We start from the raw sequence: 18,312 nt of genomic DNA, 5'->3' as shown, positions 1-18,312 counted from the left end.
CCCCTGCGCCCCTGCCTGGGGCTGGCTCCATCCCAGGGTGGGGGCACCTTGCTCTCCCCGGGCACCTGGGTGCCTCAGTCGGTTAAGGGGCCAACTCATGATCTCAGGGTCGACAGTTCAAGCCCCATACTGGGCCACACTGAGCATGGGGCCTCCGTAAAGTAAGAAGAAAAAAATAGAGCCCTCAGGACCGCACGTTTTGGGGACGGTTTTTCAGTGTCTCCTTTCTTGGCCACAAAATGTTCTCTGTGTGGCCACACCTGGGGGGTGGGCAGGAGACCGGAGGAACGGCCTTTGTTGCAGGTCCTCAAGAGTTCGGGTCAAGGCTTCTGACAACATCTCCTGCTGGGCGCAGCCTCGGGAGACAGGCGAGGGGCCAGCCATCGGCACAGGCCAGGCCACTTGGGGTGCTGTGGGTCTTCTGAGCCGAAGCTCCAGGGAGCGACAGGCTAGGGTGACCCTGGGCGTCGGTGGGGGTGGCTGAGTGAGCCGGACAGCCGGGGCTCCTCTGGGGGCTTCCCTGCTAGCCAGGCCCTCTGTGGCTCTGTGTGTGCACCCCTACCCCCAGTGCGCACCTTGTCCTCTGCTGCGGGAGCTGCAGGTTCTGCCTCCAGGGCCAGTGGGGACAGTACGGGGTCCCCAGCAGCTCCAGCCTGTTCCCAGCTCAGCCTGAGGGCAGGTGCAGCTCACAGGTGGGTCAGCCCTGCCCGCACACACGCGAAGGTGAGGAGTGCACCCAAGGGACGGAGCTGAGCTCGGGAGTGGCCTGCCATTGCCATGTGGTGCTGGTCAAGGGTACGGCTCGCTGTCTACCTGCAGGGGCTTCACAGGTGCCCCTGGCAGAAGCATCAGAGGGCACAGGGGCAGGGGGGTTGCTCTGACCTTGCCTTCCACCGGGGGCCCCAGGGACCCTCCCTGGTCTTCAAGTCTGAGACCCCCAGGAGGGACCGTCTGTGCCAAAGATAGCCAGTTGGGACAGCTCCGTTGTGCCATTTGGGCCTCCGGTCCCCACATCAGGGCTGCTCCCTGTGGGGAGACCCAGGGTGCCTGCTGCAACTATCCTCACGCTTCATGGGCAAGAGGGTGCCAGAAACTCAAGGAGCCACCAGAGCCAGAGTCTACCACATGGCCCTCGCCTCCCTCCCACGGAGACCTTGGGCGAGGGAGGGCGGGCACCCACGGGTGGGGAGGGGCAACCCACGCTCTTGTGAGTTTGGGCCCCAGGACGGGGAGAGCAGGTTGGAGGGGCTGAGAGCCACCCCCACCTCCCCAGGATGACAGCTGGTGGCTCGGCCTTGCCTTGGGCCAGGCACCTCCTGCAAGGGGAGGGAGGCTGCCCCGCTGGGCCCAGCCAGCACCCCAGGCCTGTCTCCTCAGGGCTTTGGACCTCGTCAAAGCTGAGCAGGCAGGGAGCTGCGCTCTGACCTGGGGGGCAGCCGCCAAAATGGTGGGCGAGGCCTGCTCCCTGGAGAGGGGTGCGTAGCCACCCTGGAGTTCCTTGCTGAAGCAGGGGCCCGGTCTGGGCGGGGCTGTCTTCCCCCTGGGGCAAGGGCAGTCTCAGGAAGCTGCCACGTCCAGACTGCAGGACAGCTGTCCACACTCTCCCGCTGAGAGAGGGGGCCGAGGGGGCTGAGGCTGCTGACCCGGGACAGCTGGGATGGGGGTGTCAGGAGGGAACCTTTTGGAGGACGGTGTGAATCCCGGTAAGTGAGCCTGTAGGCAGCCCCGCAGAGTCCCGGCCTACGCGGGCAAGGGCTGCGCTGGTTCTGGAAGTTTCTCCCTGGGATAAGCAGAAGGGACTTCCCTGGAGTCCCCCTGCCCCCCCCCCCCCCCCCCAAAGCTGGCTTGCTTCCCGCCTCACCTCCCACCCCAGCCTGGAGCCGGCTTTGTGGGGTCAGTTCTCTGGGCTTCCTCGGGAGGGAGGGGCTTAGCTGGCCGGGCCGGTTTAGTGGGGCGGGGGGGGGGGGGGGTCCTGCGCTCCACGTGCGGCCGAAGCTCCTCCTCCGCGCACCGCCCCACCCCTGCCTCCTCCCCTCGCGCACTCCCCACCGCCGGCCTTCCCAGCAGGTGTTCCGGAAGGTACTGGTTTAATCAGCCCGACAAAGCCGCCCCCACCCTTGCTGGGGTCCTGCCCCCTGAGGCACCGCCAGGTCCCCGCAGAGGACTCTCGGGGGCGGGGGCGGGGGCGGGGGGGCTGCTCAGCAGCAGAGGCGAAGGGCCTTGCGGAAGACCGCGCGGAACTCGGCGTTGAAGACCGTGTAGATGAGGGGGTTGAGCGCGCTGTTGACGTAGCCCAGCCAGGTGACGGCGCTGACCAGCCGCGGAGGCACGGCGCAGGCGGGACACAGCGCCCCGGTGATGTGCACCACGAAGAAGGGCGTCCAGCACACCAGGAAGGCCCCTGGGGGCGGGGGCGGGGCGGCGGTGAGCCGGGGTCCCTGCGGCGCCCCCCGCCTGCCCCGGGCTCCGTCTCCCGCCGTGGGCGCTGCCCGCTTCCCCTCCGCCCACCGACCCCAGGCGGGAACCCACCGACCACCACGGGCAGGACCCTCATGGCCTTGCGCTCGCGGCCCGTGATCTTGGCGCGCCTCTCCTCGCTCGCCGGCAGCGCGGGCTCGGCCGGAGTGGCGTCGGGAGTCGGGATGGCCTCGGGGGCCTCGGGGGTCTCGACGGCCTCGGGGGGCGGCGGGCCGGGGCCGCTGGGCCGGCGCGGCCGGCGGCCGTGCAGCTTGGTGCGACGGGCGGCCTCCCAGCGCCGCAGGCCGCGGAACGTGGCCCAGTAGAGCAGCAGCATGACCGGGCAGGGCAGGAAGAAGGAGCAGACGGACGAGTAGACCACGTAGTCGCGGTCCTCCAGGCGGCACACGGCGGGGTCGCGGCCGCGCGCGTCGTTGAGGCCGCACAGCACCGGCGCCGCCACCGCGGCCGACAGCAGCCACGTGGCGCCGATGAGCAGCAGCTGACGCCCGCCGCCGCTCTGGCGGTTGTAGCTCAGCGGCACGGCCACCGCCACGAACCTGTGGGGGGGGGGGGGGCGCGGGCGGCCGGGACAGGGGAGGGGCGCGGTGAGGGCGCGGAGGGGCGCGGGGCCGGGCGCGGCCGGGCGCGGGGCGGGGCGGCGGCGGCTCACCTGTCGGCGCTGATGGCGCACAGGTTGAAGATGGAGGCCGTGCACAGCATGACGTCCATGGCCATGAGAGCGTCGCAGAGGCCGGGGCTGAACTGCCACACGCCACCCTGGACCTGCGCCCCGGGAAGGGGCACGGGGTGCGGGGGACAACAGACACAAGGCCCGCCGCTGGTCTCCCTCCGAGACCTCATAGCCACCGGCACTGTGCGCTTCTGACCCCCACACGCCTGGGGGAGCGGGGCTGTGCCAGAGGCCCGCCCCCCCCGGGCAGTCTTCCCACTGAGCTGGACAAGATTCCCTCCCTCCCCACTTTCTGCAAAAGCCAAGAGATGCCTGGGGGCACCCCTGGAGATGGGGCCTCGAGGGTCCGGGACTCTGATCCCTGATGCTGCAGAGCTCGGGGGAGGGGGTGCTCCCCCAGGAGGCCGGCTGCCTGGAGCCTGAAGCCCACTGACCTCCTTTCCCGCCAACAGGATGGCTAAGAGTCAGCCTGTGTGGTTAGACTCCGTCACCACTCTGGCACTCCACAGGTCACCTCACTTTTGTCCCCTCATCTGTAAAACGAGGGTGACAATCGTATCCACACAATTGCCTTGAGGGTAAATGAGTTGCAAGATGTAAAGGCCTTGGCACCGGCCCGCTGCCCCTACCAAGGGCAAAGGAGCAGACAGCCACCCCCCTTCTAAATCCCCTCCGCTGATTTGGGGCGATTAGGAGCTTAAGAGCTGTCACTGTGACGTCTGTCTGTGGCTCCAGGGGAGGGGCAGGTCATGTGTGTCCTTGTCCTGCTAGCTCTGTCCCAGCCCTGCCCAGTCTCACCATGTCCACTTTAGAAAAATGGAGCGTCCCCGACTCTCCCCCCTGCCTGGGTCACTGTGCTCCCCGCCCAGGCGTAAGCAGCTTTTCTCTGTCCAAATCACGAAGTAGTCAAGGGCTGGCACCAAGGAGGACCCACCTGAGGGCCAGATGTGGTCTGGGGACGGAGGCTTCTGGACCCTGGTTCTTGGAAGGGGCGCTGGACCCCACACCAACCCCTGCTTTGGGTTCCAGCATCAGGGCAGGGCCTCCCCTTCCAACCCTGCTCACTTCCCCTCAGCTCCTGGCAGCTAAATGGTCCTCCTGCTGTGGGCACTATGTGTACGAGTGAGGGTCTCCTTCCCTGGGGTGCTCTGATGTGCGCGTGTTCCTGGTCACGCCTGGCTGTGGCTTTGTGCAGTGATGTGTGTATGTCCCTGTGCCCCAGGGAGAGCAGGGGTGGCGGGGGGAGAGTAAACCGGAATCTGCCTGTCCATCTGGCTCCCCTGGGGAATGGAACCTCGGCTGAGGAGGTGGTGGGTGGCTGGACTGCCCACGTTGCCTGTTTCTGAGGTCCCTAGCTTGAAAGGCAAAGACCTCTCTTAGGTGGGAGACGCCAAAACAGGGACAGAAGAGAGATACAGAGGAAGGACAGACAACCAGTTAGCCAGGCAGGTTAACTGACAGTGAGATGCTGCGGGGAGTCAGAGCGGACCGAGGACCAGGCACAGGGTCCTTGCAGCCGCCCTGGCTCAGGGTTCCCGAGAAGCCCAGCGGCCGGGTGGTTCTGGGTCCTCAGGGTGGACGGGGACAGGGGACGAAGGAGCAGGTGAGGCGTGCGCGTGCGGTCTGGACGCGGGCTCACCTCGGAGTAGACGAAGAGGGGCAGCACGAGCAGGGCGAGGAGCAGGTCGGCGGCCGCCAGGCTCACGATGAAGTAGTTGGTGGGCGTCTGCAGGGCGCGCTCGGCCGCCACGCTGACGCACACGAGCGCGTTCCCCGCGAGCACCGCTCCGATGAGCAGCACGCCCCCCGCCAGCGCCGCCGCCGCTCCGGGAGACCCTGCGCCGCCGCCGGTTCCCGGCCCGCGCCCCGCCAGCAGCCCGTCCGCGTCCGCCGCGCTGCGGTTCCCCATGGCTCCCCTGCGCCCCCGCGGCGCCCGGGCGGGCGCTCAGCACCGCGGACAGCGCCGGGGTCGCGACCCCGGGAGCCCCGCCCCCGGGCACGCCCCCAGCGCGGCGAGAGTCCCGGCCCGACCCGCGGCGCTCCGTGCGCCCCGGGCACTCTAAGGTGCCTTTGTGGCTCTTGGGTTCTCGCGCTCCGACAGGCGCGCAGGACGCGTGCCCTCGAGGGAAGACTTAAGCGAGATGATCGGCGCGGGGGGCCCCCATCGCCCCGCCGCGCAGGGCTGGAGGTACGCGCGGGGCTGCGCTCTGGGAAACCGACCCGGGTGGGAGGTCTGCCGGATCCTCCCTCGAGGTGTGCGGGCGCCCCACGCCAGCGCCGTCCCCGGGCCCCGGAGATCCCCGGCCCCGGAGATCCCGGGCCCCGCCTGCGCCCGAGGGGCATCTGCTCCCCGGGAGGCGGCTCCAGGCGGAGGCGGGGCCGCTTCACGCGCCCACAGGGCACCCGGAGAACACCCTTATCAGGCCGGTTCCGCCAGACGGCGGGAGACCCCAACTCCTCGCTGGTGTCCCCCGTGGGCCCCCTGATGGGGCTTCCCTCGGTTCAACCTCTCGTGCCCCAGGGCGTCCCCCACCAAATGTTTGCAGGCCCCACTCTGGGGCCTGCGCCCCATCCCCTGAAGCAGCCTCTCATCCCCGACCCGGACGGACCCTGCCCAGTTACTCTCCAACAAAGGTCGCGGCCGGGTGCTTCCTTCTGAGCGTGAAGTGAGGTAACAGGACGACTGTGCGCTCGGAGCTTCGCGATTGTCCTGGTCCCGCCTGCCCCAAACGAGACCCCCACAGCCTGCACCGCCAATCCTACAAACTCGCAGGATCCCGGGCCAAGTCGGTGGGTCACCGCCGCCTGCCAACACATGACTGTGGGGGCACGGGAGGCTAGGGCGGTGGGGGCTGTGGGGGGCAGTGTCCCAGGTCCGCGTAGGCGGGACTGCTCACCGCACAGAGTTAGCCGGAGACGGCGGGGCGGCGGGGTCAGCCCGGCTGCGGGGTCAGGTACACGGAACTTGCCGTTTGGCGAGAATTACTAAACCAGAGTGACCCAGAGCCCAGATCCCCTGGCCAACGGGCGGGAAATGCGCCCTCCACCTGCGTGGCTCTGTGGGACCGCCCCAGGCGCAGTTCCCACGCCGGGGAGGCCCGGAGACTCAGGGGGGGCCTGGAGCACAGAGCTGCGGCCAAGAGCTCACAGGGGCAGCAGGGGACGCAGTGGCCAGCTCGATGAGCCGAGCACCCGAGTATTAAAGAGAAAAAAAGGGGCGCCTAGGTGGCTCAGCCTCAGACTCCTTCCGGTGATCTAGGCCCCCTGATCTAGGCGCCTGGGGGACTCTGCGCTCTGCCAGGACTCTGCTTGCGCTCCGCTGCTGCTCCCTCCGCCTCCACCCCGCTCCCTGCTGGCTCTCGCGCACGCTCTCTCTCTCAAATAAAGAAAACCTGGAAGAGAAAACAAGGACTCTGGGGGAAAATGCCGTACTGATTGTGTTAAGGGGTAAGGGCACATGGATCTGGCACAGGAAATGTGTGTGCAGGGCCCGTGTGGCTGGACTCCCAGATCTGAGGCCCGTCTGGCACCCCCATCCCTTTCGGCTGGAGCAGTAGAGGGACGGGCAGGCTTTCTGCCCTCTGGAGCCTGGAACAAGATGGCTGGTGAGGCTGGTGACTGGAGCAGGAGGAACATGGTTCTCTCACAGTCTCGGGCAGAGGCAGCTCTGCCATCTGGGGTTGGGTGCCAACTAGTGAATGCGGTCTAGCCTCTGACCGGCTTGGAGTTTCCTCCTGGCCCCCAGATGTCCGCGACCATTAAGAGTGAAAAGGCTTGGGGCGCCTGGGTGGCTCGTGGGTTAAAGCCTCTGCCTCCGGCTCAGGTCATGATCCTGGGTCCTGGGATCGAGTCCTGCATGGGTCTCCGGGCTCAGTGGAAGCCTGCTTCTCCCTCTTTCTCTCTCTCTCTCAAATAAATTAAAAATACAGAAATAAATAAATAAGATTAAAAAAGAGTCAGATACATGATGTGAAAATATTTTCTCCCAGGCTGTACCTTGTTACTTCATTCTCACGTCTTACTCTTTTTTACACAGAAGGTGTGAGCTGAAGCTCTGTCTGTCTGTCCTTGCCTATGGCTGTCCGATCATCTCCGCATCATCTGTTGAAAAGACTCTTCTCTCCATGAGATTGCTTTTGAACTTCTATCAGAAAATCACTTGATTGTATTCGTGTGGAGCTCTTTCTTTTTCCTCCCTCTCCTGTCCCGCTGTCTCCCACTAGCTGCAGGTTGTCTGCCCCTCCGGCCACAACATGCAGCCTGGACCGTGGCTTCATGGAAAGTCAGGACATCAGGCTCCTGGAGTGCTTGAACTTTGTTCCTTCACAAAATTGTTTCGACTGTTCTAGTTCTTTTGTCTCTATGTATGGATTTTTTTAAAAGACTTTATTTATTTATTTATTTGAGAGAGAGAAAACAAGCAGGGTTGAGAGGGAGAAGCAGGCCCCCTGCTGAACGGGGAGCCCACACGAGGCCTCGATCCCAGGACCCCAGATCCTGACCTGAGCTGAAGGCAGACGCTTCAGTAACTGAGCCGCCAGGGCGCCCCTGTGTCTGTGGATTTTGATCAGGTTGTCTGTATCAACGAACACAGGCCTGCTGGGAATGTGGTCCCCCTCGTGTTCAATCCCAGCCGCTAGTTTGGGGCCAACTGACCTCTCCAGGGGGTGGGGTCCCCCAGTCTGTGAGTACAGGTGCGTCTCTCCATTTGATTTCTTTCTTCAGTATTTTGTTTTTAGCATAAGGACCCTGCACATATTTTGTAAGATTTATAACTAAATGTGTCATGGCTTCTTTTTAGAAATATTTCTAATTGTCTTTGCTGACATGTAGAAATATAGGGCTTGTTATTTTTTATTTTTTAAAGATTTTATTTATTTGACAGAGAGAGAAACAGCAAGGGAGGGAACAGAAGCAGGGGGAGTGGGAGAAGGAGAAGCTCCCGGCAGAGCAGGGGCCCGTCGCAGGACCCGATTCCCGGACTCCAGGATCATGACCTGAGCTGAAGGCAGACGCTTAACCGACTGAGCCACCCAGGCGTCCCCAGAAATACAGTTTTTATGTGTTGACCTTGTGTCTTTGTTGTTGCTAAAACTTATTAATGCCAGGATTTTTGTTTGTTTGTTTTTTAGTTTTCCTCAGAATTTCTAACTAAGGACAGACCACTTGACGTCTCCCGTTCTTGCCTGGACGCCCTTCCTCATTTCTTCCCCCTTATTTTACTAACTGGAACTTGCCAGAAGGTTCAGAAATGGTGAAAGCAGACATATTTGCCTTGTTCTTATGGGGAAAGCTTCCGCCTGCCCCCGGTGAGCGGCGGGCGGCCGTGGGTGTGGGTTCCGCCCGCGGTTCGGGAACGTCTATTCTTAGGCCGCCTGAAGGCAAGCAGGTGTCCAGGCCTCTCGGGTCTTCTTACCGCCTCCGCGGAGAGGCTCGCAGGCTCCCCCCGAGCTGCTGCTGCGCTGGAGCTGGCCCGGGTGGGGGCCGCCGGCCGGCCTTGCCCTCAGCACGAGGCCCGGTGGGCGGGGGGCGCCCTTCCTTGCACAGAGGCCGGATTCGGGGCGGCATCGCGGGTCCGGGGGCTCCGCGGCTGTGGCCCTCTCGCAGGCGGCCTCGGCCCGGCGCGGGTCTGCTCACTGCGCGGCGGCGCCCCCTTCGCTTCTCCGGTCGGCAGCACATCGGGGCGGACGGGCGCCCGCGGGGGTCGCCGCGACGGCGTCCGGCCCTGTTCCCTTCCCGGGCCGCAGGCCGGCGAGGACGCGTGTCCGCGCGGAGCCGGAGTCTCCGGGTCGTCCTCACGTGGCCCACGCGTCCCTTCGCGAGCCGTGTCCGCGCGCAGGTTTCCGCGGCCAAGGCCCCTTCGTCCCTCTGTTCGCGAAGTGTGTGTTTTTCTAGAATACAGCAGCCTTTGTGCTAGAGGTTTCTTAATGCTCCTCATCTTTTCAAAGAACCAACTTTGGTTTCATTGATTTTTTCCCTACAGTTTGTTTCAGTTTCACTCATTTCTGCTTTTATCTCTGTTTATCCTCCTGCGGGCTCTGTCCCCAGTTTGTCCTGTTTCTGGTTTGTGAGCCCAGTGCTTTCCTGACACAACCACTTAACGCTACATACGTCCCTCCGACATGCGTCCCACACATTTGTCTGATCCATTGATCACGTTCAGTTAAAAATATTTTCTTCTGGGGCGCCTGTGTTGCTCAGTGGGCAAAGCCTCTGCCTTGGCTCAGGTCATGATCCCCGGGTCCTGGGATCGAGTCCCGCATCGGGCTCTCTGCTCAGCGGGGAGCCTGCTTCCCCCGCATCTCTCGCTGCCTGCCTCTCTGCCTACTTGGGATCTCTGTCTGTCAAATAAATAAATAAATAAATCTTTAAAAAAATTCTTAAAAAATAAATTTTTTTTAAAGATTTTATTTATTTATTTGACAGAGAGAGAGATCACAAGTAGGCAGAGAGGCAGGCAGAGAGAGAGAGGAGGAAGCAGGCTCCTGCTGAGCAGAGAGCCTGATGCGGGGCTTCATCCCAGGACCCTGGGATCATGACTGAGCCGAAGGCAGAGGCTTAATCCACTGAACCACCCAGGTGCCCCTGAATACATTTTTTTAAATTCATAGAACCATACCTCAAAAAGAGTAGCCAGGGGCACCTGGGTGGCTCAGTGGGTTAAGCCGCTGCCTTCAGCTCAGGTCATGATCCCAGCGTCCTGGGATCGAGTCCCGCATCGGGCTCTCTGCTCGGCAGGGAGCCTGCTTCCCTCTCTCTCTCTCTCTGCCTGCCTCTCTGTCTCCTGTGATCTCTCTCGCCCAAATAAATAAATAAAACCTTTAAAAAAAAAAAAAAAAAAAAGAGTAGCCATAGGGGTGCCTGAGGGGTTCAGGGGGTAAAGCCTCTGCCTTCAGCTCAGGTCAGGATCCCAGGGTTCCGGAATCGAGTCCCACATCCGGCTCCCTGCTCAGAGGGAGCCTGCTTTTCCTTCTCCCTCTGCTGCTCCCCCTGCTTGTGCTCTCTCTCTCTCTGACAAGTAAATAAATAATAAAAATCTTTAAAAAAAAAAAAAAAAAAGGTGCAGAGCTGAGCAGCTCAGCCTGATGGAATGATGTCCTAATTCTGTCCAAAGCCTCCGGCTGGTGAAAGCTGGGATATGCAGCCTTGAAGGTCCCTCCCCCCTGCTGGGACTGATGAGTGTCTGCAACCCTCAAGACTAGGACAGAAGCCAGAGCGGTCAGCCTCGTGGTGACACTGGAACAGGTGCTGGAGCCAGTTTTGTAGCCATTTGCTGCAGAATTTTATGGGATGCTTGAAACATTCTAGATAACACTTATTTGGCTTGTAAGAGTTGTTTGATAGTTTAAGACTCTCTCCTTAATCAATAGAACAAGTAGAAAGTCAGCAAAGCTATCGAAGAAGCTGCATGACCATCAACCAAGTAGACAGATTTGACATTTATGGAGCAGTGTGTGCAATGACAGAGAAATACAGATGCTCTTCAAGTTGACATGGCACATTCACCAAGCTAGACCATATTCTGCATCAAAAAAAGAAAGCTTAACATATGTTTTTAAAAGAATGTAAGTCATACAAAGTATGTTCTCTGACCATAAAGGGATTAAACTAGAAACCAACAGAAAGAAAGCAGAAAAATCTCTAAAAATTTTGGAATTAACACAATTTGAAGTAAAAAGTGGGTCAAAGGAGAAATTAGAAAATAATTTGAACTAAAGGGAAAAAAAAAACATGATATCAAAATTTATGGGACGGAGCTAAAGCTCTGTTCAGGGGAAAATTCATAGCATTAACTACTTAATTTGAAAAGAAGGATGGTCTCAAACTAATGTAAAATACCATTTGGCAATCCAAAGAAGAAATACCACATGATCGTATTGACTGATGGAGAAAAACATTTGAGAAAATTCAATATGTGCTCATGATGAAAGTGCTTAGCAACCTAGAACCGGAAGGTGCTCCCTCAACCCAGCAAAAGGCATCTTCAAACCCTGCAGCCAGCATGACTCTTAATGATGCAAGATTGAGTGCTTTCCACCTAAACTCAGGAAAAAGGGTGTCCGTTCTCACCATTGTTAGTCAACATTGTGCTGCCATTCCAGCCAGTGCAATTGAGCGATAAAAAATTCACAAATAAAATACATGCAGATTGCAGAGGGAGAAGCAAACTGCCCCTATTCACAGACAACATGACTGTCTAAGTAAAATCCCAAGGAATCTACAAAAGCTCCCAGAACTAACAAGTCAGCTGAGCCAGGTGGCAGGGTTCAAAGTTGACACATGAAGATCCTTGTGTTTCTGTACACCAGCGACAAATAACTGGAAGCCAAAATTAAAAAGTAAAAGCACAACAGCATTTACAGCAGCTTATGTATTATGTACAACAATTACATTATGTAATATGTAGAAATCTGACAAAACAGGTACTGGATTGGGGCTCCCAGGTGGCTCAGTGGTTAAATGCCTGCCTTCAGCTCAGGTCATGGTCCTAGTGTCCTGGGCTGAGCCAAGCTTGGGGCTCTCTGCTCAGCAGAGAGTCCGCTTTTCCCCCTCCCTCTGCCTCTCCCCATGCTTGTGCACTCGCTCTCTCTCTCAAATAAATAACATCTTTTTTTTTAAAGTTTAAAAAATTTCCACTCATAGAATAGGAGAAAATATCAGCAGATTACATTTTTAGCAAAGGACTTGTATACAACATATATAAAGAACTCTCAGAGCTCAACAATGACATCACAAGAAAGAAAGCTCCAGATTAATATCCCTTATAAATATATATACAAAACTCTTCAACAGGGATGACCACGTGGCTCAGTCGGTTAAGCGTCTGCCTTCCACTTGGGTCATGATCCCGGGGTCCTCAGAGGGAGCCCCACATCCTGCTCTCTGCTCGGTGGGGAGCCTGCTGCTCCCTCTGCCGGCTGCTCCCCCTGCTTGTGCACCCTTGCTCTTTCTCTCTCCCTCTGACAAATACATAAATAAAATCTCTAAAAAGAAAACAAAAAAACAAAACTCTTCAACAAAATCTGAGCAAACTTAATCCAGCAGTATTTTTCAAAAGATTATGCACTTGGTGGTGTTTATTCAAGGAAGGCACCAGTAATTCAACAGAAAAAACTCAGCAAGTGTAGTATATCACATTGCTAGAACAGAGGGGAAATGCCCATTTAATCAATGCAACAGATGCAGAAAAAGCATTTGATGAAATCCAATACCCTTCTATGATTTAAAAAAAAAAAAAAAAAAACCTCAATAAACTATGAGTAGAAAGAAACTTAAGAAAAGAAAGAAAGAAACTTCCTCAACGTGATAAAGGACATCTATCAAAAACCCACAGGAGGGGCGCATGGGTGGCTCAGTGGGTTAAAGCCTCTGCCTTCGGCTCAGGTCATGATCTCAGAGTCCTGGGATCGAGCCCCGCATCGGCTCTCTGCTCAGCGGGGAACCTGCTTCCTCCTCTCTCTCTGCCTGCCTCTCTGCCTGCTTGTCATCTCCCTTTCTCTCTCTCTCTCTGTCAAATAAATAAATAGATAAATAAATAAATAAAAATCTTAAAAAAAAAAACAAAACCCACAGGAAACATTACACTCAACAGTGAGAGACTGGAAGCTTTTCTCCTAAGATCAAGAAAACGACAATGACACCCTCTTTTGCTGCTTCTCCTTTTCATGTGCTAGAAGTTCTAGCTAGAACAATTAGGCAAGAAAAAGAAATAAAAGGTATCCAAAATTGGAAAGGAAAAAATAAACTATTTCTAATTGCAGATGACATGATCTTATGCATAGAAAATCCAACAAAACAAAACCCTATTACAGTTAATAAATAAATTCAGAAAAGTTGCAGGGCGTGAGATCATCATGCAAAAATCAGTTTTATTTCTGTATACTAACAAAGAACAATTCAGAAATGAAGTTAAGAAAATACCTCATTTGTAATAGCATCAAAAAGAATAAAATGGGCACGCCTGGGTGGCTCAGTGGGTTGAGCGGCTGCCTTCGGCTCAGGTCATGATCCCAGCGTCCTGGGATCGAGTCCCGCATCGGGCTCCTTGCTCGGCGGGGAGCCTGCTTCTCCCCCTGCCTCTGCCTGCCTCTCTGTCTGCCTGTGCTCACTCGCTCTCTCTCCCTCTGTCTCTGACAAATAAATAAATAAAATCTTTTTAAAAAAAGAAGGATAAAATGCATAGAGGGCAACCCTCCAGGGTTCCTTCCCTCTTCTGGAACTTTGTACTGTCACTCAATAAACCTTACTATCCGTTAATAAACTTTTTGCTACTCACCAAAGAAAAAAAAGGAATAAAATAGTCAGAAAAAAATTCCAAGGGGGCCCGTGGCTGGCACAGTGAGCTGAGATTCCCACTCTGGCTTTCCGCTCGGGCTGTGCCGTCTGGCCGACGTGGGGCTCCACACTCCACTCACGCCACTCGGAATTGCCTTGGGGTTCTCTCTCCCTCTCCCTCCGCTCTTCCCACGTGTGCGCGTGCTCTCTCTCTCTCAACTGTCTCTGTCTCTCTCAAATAAGTAAATCTTAAAAATAAAAATAGAGAAGAAGAAATTTAAGCAAGATGAAAGACGTGCACACCGATAGTACGAAACGTTGGCGAGGCTAAAGGCGGCGACGCTCATGGCCTGGAAGACTTCGTAGTGTGAAGGCGGCCTTTCTCAGCAAACCCAACGGTCGATTTGATACCCTCCCTAGCAGAATTCCCTTAGCTTCTTCTTCTTCTTTTTTTTTTTTTACGAAATAGAAAAGCCAATCCTAAGTTCGTATGGACGTGTATGTAAGGAACCACAAATAACCAAGACGATCTTGAAAAAGAAAAACAGTCGTAGGACTCATGGCTCCTAATTTCAAAATTTACTACAAAGCTACAGGAATCAAAACAGAATGATACGGGCAGACAGTTAGACATAGATCAATGGAACAGAGTTTAGAATTCAGAAATCAATACTCATACATTTAAAATAAATTGATTTTCTTTTTTAGAAAGATATTTATTTATTTTAAAAAGTATTTTATTTATTTATCTGACAGACAGAGATCACACGTAGGCAGAGAGGCAGGCAGAGAGAGAGGAGGAAGCAGGCTCCCCGCCGAGCAGAGAGCCTGATGCGGGGCTCGATCCCAGGACCCTGAGATCATGACCTGAGCCGAAGGCAGAGGCTTTAACCCACTGAGTCACCCAGGTGCCCCTATTTATTTATTTTTAAAGATTTTATTTATTTATTTGGCAGAGAGAGACACAGCGAGAGGGGGAACACAGCAGGGGGAGTGGGAGTGGGAGAGACAGGCCTCCTGCTGAGCAGGGAGCCAGGTATGGGGCTGGATCCCACGACCCTGGGATTATGACATGAGCTGAAGGGAGACGCTTAACAACTGAGCCACCCAGGCACCCTTAGATTTTTATTTATTTGATAGAGAAAGAGCACACCAGAGCACAAGCAGGGGGCAGGGCAGAAGGAGAAGCAGACCCCCCGCTGAGCAGGGAGCCCAGGGCAGGGCTGGATCCCAGGACCCTGGGTTCATGACCTGAGCGCAAGGCAGAGGCTTAACCAGCCAGGCCACTCAGGCGCCCCAAATCAACTGATTTTCAACAAGGGTGTCAGGAGTGTTCATCGAGGGAAGAAGAGTCTGAGCCGCACAGTGTTGGGACAACGCTGCATCCCCGAGCACGACAAGAACTACATGCAAAAAAGAACTCAAAATGGATCAGAGACCTAAATGTATGATCTAAAACTGTAGAAATCTTAGAGGAAGATATAGGAGCAAATCTTCACGACCTTGAATTTGGCAATGGTTTCTTAAGCCTAACACCAGAAGCACCAAGAAAACACCAAGTGATAATTGGATTTCATGAAACAAAAATCTTTTGTGCATCAAAGGACACTATCAAAGGAGTGAAAACAGGACTCACAGAATGGGTGAAGATATTTATAAATCACATATCTGATAAGTGTCTTCTTTTATTCCCGCCACCTGGGTGGCTCCATTGGTTCATGAGGGTGTAGGCCAGGACCTTGGGGAGGCCAACCCAAGCCCCAGACTCTGGGGGGGGGGCAGGGGAGAGGCGTGGGGTGTGGAAGTGGGCTGCAGGCAGAGCTGGATCCAGCCTCAGGATGCCCTTCATTTGAACTTCCCAAGGCTGGAGAGGCTGCATGCAGACTGGGGTTGGACAGGAGGTGGAGATGCAGACAGACTGCTGGGAAAAAGGCAGGCAGCCCAGTTACTCCTGCTTAATCAATAGGGGATTAAATCAGTTTAGGCTTTTAAAAACCAGTACTAATGAAATCCTTAAACAGAAATCACAAAACTAGTAAATGAAATGATAAACCAGTAGTTTTTGTGTTAAACTTTACATTCATTTTATTTTACTTATTTTTTAAAGATTTTATTTATTTATTTGGCAGACAGAGGTCACAAGTAGGCAGAGAGGCAGGCAGAGAGAGAGGAGGAAGCAGGTTCCCCGCTGAGCAGAGAGCCTGATGCGGGGCTTGATCCCAGGACCCTGGGATCATGACCTGAGGCGAAGGCAGAGGCTTAACCCACTGTGCCACCCAGGTGCCCCTTTACATTCATTAAAAAAAATTTTTTTTGAGTTTTTATTTATATAAGTAATCTTTACACCCAATGTGGGGTTCAAACTCACGACCCCAAGATCAAGAATCAAATGCCCTACTGACTGAGCCAGACTGGTGCCCCAAACTTTACACTCATTTAAAAATAATCAGTAGAGGGGCGCCTGCGTGGCTCAGTGGGTTAAGCCGCTGCCTTCGGCTCGGGTCATGATCCCAGGGTCCTGGGTTCGAGCCCCGCATCGGGCTCTCTGCTCAGCAGGGAGCCTGCTTCTCCCCCTCTCTCTGCCTGCCTCTCTGCCTACTTGTGATTTCTCTCTGTCAAATAAATAAATAAAATCTTTAAAAAAAATAAAAAATAAAAATAAAAATAAAAATAATCAGCAGAATTTCATAAAGAGCAGTTTTATGTTTAAGAAAAATTGAGCAGTAGGTTCAGGCAAGAGGCACCGGCCCAGCCTTCCCCATTCCCACCGCCCGCCCCGCCTCTCCCGCGGAGTCCCCGACCCGGGGCGCTCGCCCCCTCTGCGCCCAGAGCGGAAACGGCTCGGAGGCTTTGCACATGCTGTTCCCGCTGCAGCCTCGCCCGCACGTCCCTCCGCCCTCGGGGGCGCCCTTCCCCGACCCCCGCGGGCGCGCGCCCCGGCGCAGCGCTCCCCTCCCTGCCCAGCCAGCCAAGGGGCGCCGCCGCGGCGGTGGGGGCGGGCGGCCAGCCCGGGCGACAGCTGGGTGGGCGGCTCTGACCTTCGGGTTCGATCGATGCCCCGCTCCCGGGCGCTATAAAGGGGCCGCGCGGAGCTCGGGCGGCCGCAGCAGCGCTCAGCCCCCCGCGCGCCCGCCATGGCCGTCGCGCCCCTGCTGCTGCTGCTGCTGCCGCCGCTGCTCCGGGGCTCCGCCGCGCTCCCCGCGCCCCCCAGGTGAGGGACCCACGCCCGCTCCTCGAACCCCACCCCCCCACCCCCGGCCCGGCGCGCCCCCCGCCCCCCCCGCCTGGCCCTGAACCGGCGCGCGCCCCCGCCCCCCGCCCCGCAGGGCCCCGCGGCACTCGGACGGGACGTTCACCAGCGAGCTCAGCCGCCTGCGGGAGAGCGCGCGGCTGCAGCGGCTGCTCCAGGGCCTGGTGGGCAAGCGCAGGTGAGGGGCTGCGGCGCTCCCCCGGCTGCGGGAGAACTGCGGGGCGTGGGCGCCGGGCACCTCCGGGACTAATTCGACTTGGGATGGGGGGCAGCGAGCAGGACCCGGAGAACAGCACGAGCTGGACCAAGTCGGCCGAGGGCCGCCTCTGCCTGCACTGGCCGTACACACCCATCCTGCAGGCCTGGTGAGCCCCGCCGCCCGCGGCACCCACCTGCTCCTGCCCCGCACCCTTCCTCTGCCCCCCCCCCCCCAGGACCCTGGGTCTGGGACAGGAACGGGGCGCGGCCGGGGGCCCGGCGTCTGGGAAGGGGAAACAGTGCTGGTGACCAGAGGAGGCCCGGTTCCCCTAGGGGGCCCGCAGTCTCCCGCCCCTGACCTGGCTATCCCCGCAGGATGCCCCTGAGGGACCCCCTGGATCAGACCTGGTCTCCCCGGTTGCCTCCTGGGTCCGGGTCTGGGGCCACCTTGGCAGAGCCAGCCATCCCCGCTGTGGAGGCCACCCGAAGCCAGCCCTGAGGAAGAAGGCGTCCCCGCGGGCACCGGCACCGGCACGGAGCAGCCAGGGGAGGGGGGAGGAGGAGGAGGAGGGCTTGCACTTGTCGCCAATAAAGGAGGAATTCAGACACTGGCCCTGTGAGCTCACTCCGCGCCCTCTCCCAGGTCAGGGCGGTCAGAATGCAGGAGGCCCCGACCGCAGCCTGTAGCCCGGTGACCGCACCCAGCTGCCCTTTAAACCTGGGGAGCCAGCGGGCGCCTCTCCTCCCCTATCTCTGCTGTCCCCGGAGCTTCCCCGAGACACACCCGCATCCCTGCCGTCCACTCGGCAAACACTCCGGGGCTCTGGGTGCGTGGGTGGGGGGCACAGGACCTCTGTCCCGGAGGCCCCGTGTGGGGCAGTGGAGCGGCTGAGCGGGGAGACTGAGGGGGCGAGGAGGCCCCGGGCAGGAAGCGGTGGCAGAAGGGCCCCGGCGTCCGCTCCAGCGAGAGAGGACCCCCACGCATGCCACAGCTCCGGCTCCAGGTTCTGTGGTCTCTCGTGGCTTGACTGCTTTGAGCCTGACGAGTGGGGGGGTCACGAAACCCCGGGAGGAGCTGGGGCCTGCGGGAGCCAGGCAGGCACCACCTGCAGGGGCCGGGAGCCTTAGGGGGCAGCGGCCAGGCAAAGCTAGAGAGCGGAAGGACCACAGCCACACCCCCCACCCCCCCACACCCCCCACCCCCGGCGTGGTAGCAGCCCCTCCCTCCTGCCTCTCCCTGCTGCTGCTGAGGCCTGGCCCGTGGGGGTGGGGCGGGGGGTGCCTTTGAGGGAAGGGCAGTTGGGGGTCTGGGCCAAGGAGCCTTGCCAGGAACTCCTCTGGCAAGCACCGGAACCCATGGGGCCCCCCAGGAGCTCCCGCAGCCCCCTGGCAAGCACCGGAACCCATGGGGCCCCCCAGGAGCTCCCGCAGCCCCCTG

The 18,312-nt window shown here is 57.9% G+C and overlaps 2 protein-coding genes across 2 annotated transcripts; one reads left to right on the top strand and one right to left on the bottom strand.

Annotated features, from left to right (window-relative positions):
• Positions 1-2,198: 2,198 nt before the first annotated feature.
• DRD4 (dopamine receptor D4) lies at positions 2,199-5,060 on the bottom strand. The gene is made up of 4 exons (XM_059397692.1): positions 4,791-5,060; positions 3,131-3,243; positions 2,530-3,017; positions 2,199-2,401 (listed from the first exon to the last, which is right to left on the bottom strand). Exons 1-4 carry the CDS (start codon positions 5,058-5,060, stop codon positions 2,199-2,201), a joined length of 1,074 nt encoding a protein of 357 aa, XP_059253675.1.
• An 11,336-nt stretch (positions 5,061-16,396) lies between these two features.
• On the top strand, positions 16,397-17,480 carry SCT (secretin). Its single transcript, XM_059397699.1, has 4 exons — positions 16,397-16,637; positions 16,753-16,854; positions 16,949-17,041; positions 17,250-17,480. Exons 1-4 carry the CDS (start codon positions 16,561-16,563, stop codon positions 17,371-17,373), a joined length of 396 nt encoding a protein of 131 aa, XP_059253682.1. The 5' UTR covers positions 16,397-16,560; the 3' UTR covers positions 17,374-17,480.
• The last annotated feature ends 832 nt before the right edge of the window (positions 17,481-18,312 follow it).

This window comes from Mustela nigripes, chromosome 1 (assembly GCF_022355385.1).
Source record: "Mustela nigripes isolate SB6536 chromosome 1, MUSNIG.SB6536, whole genome shotgun sequence".
Classification (NCBI taxonomy): Eukaryota; Metazoa; Chordata; class Mammalia; order Carnivora; family Mustelidae; genus Mustela; species Mustela nigripes.
Note: the sequence above shows the minus strand (reverse complement) of the source record. Positions and strands in the feature narration are given on the sequence as shown.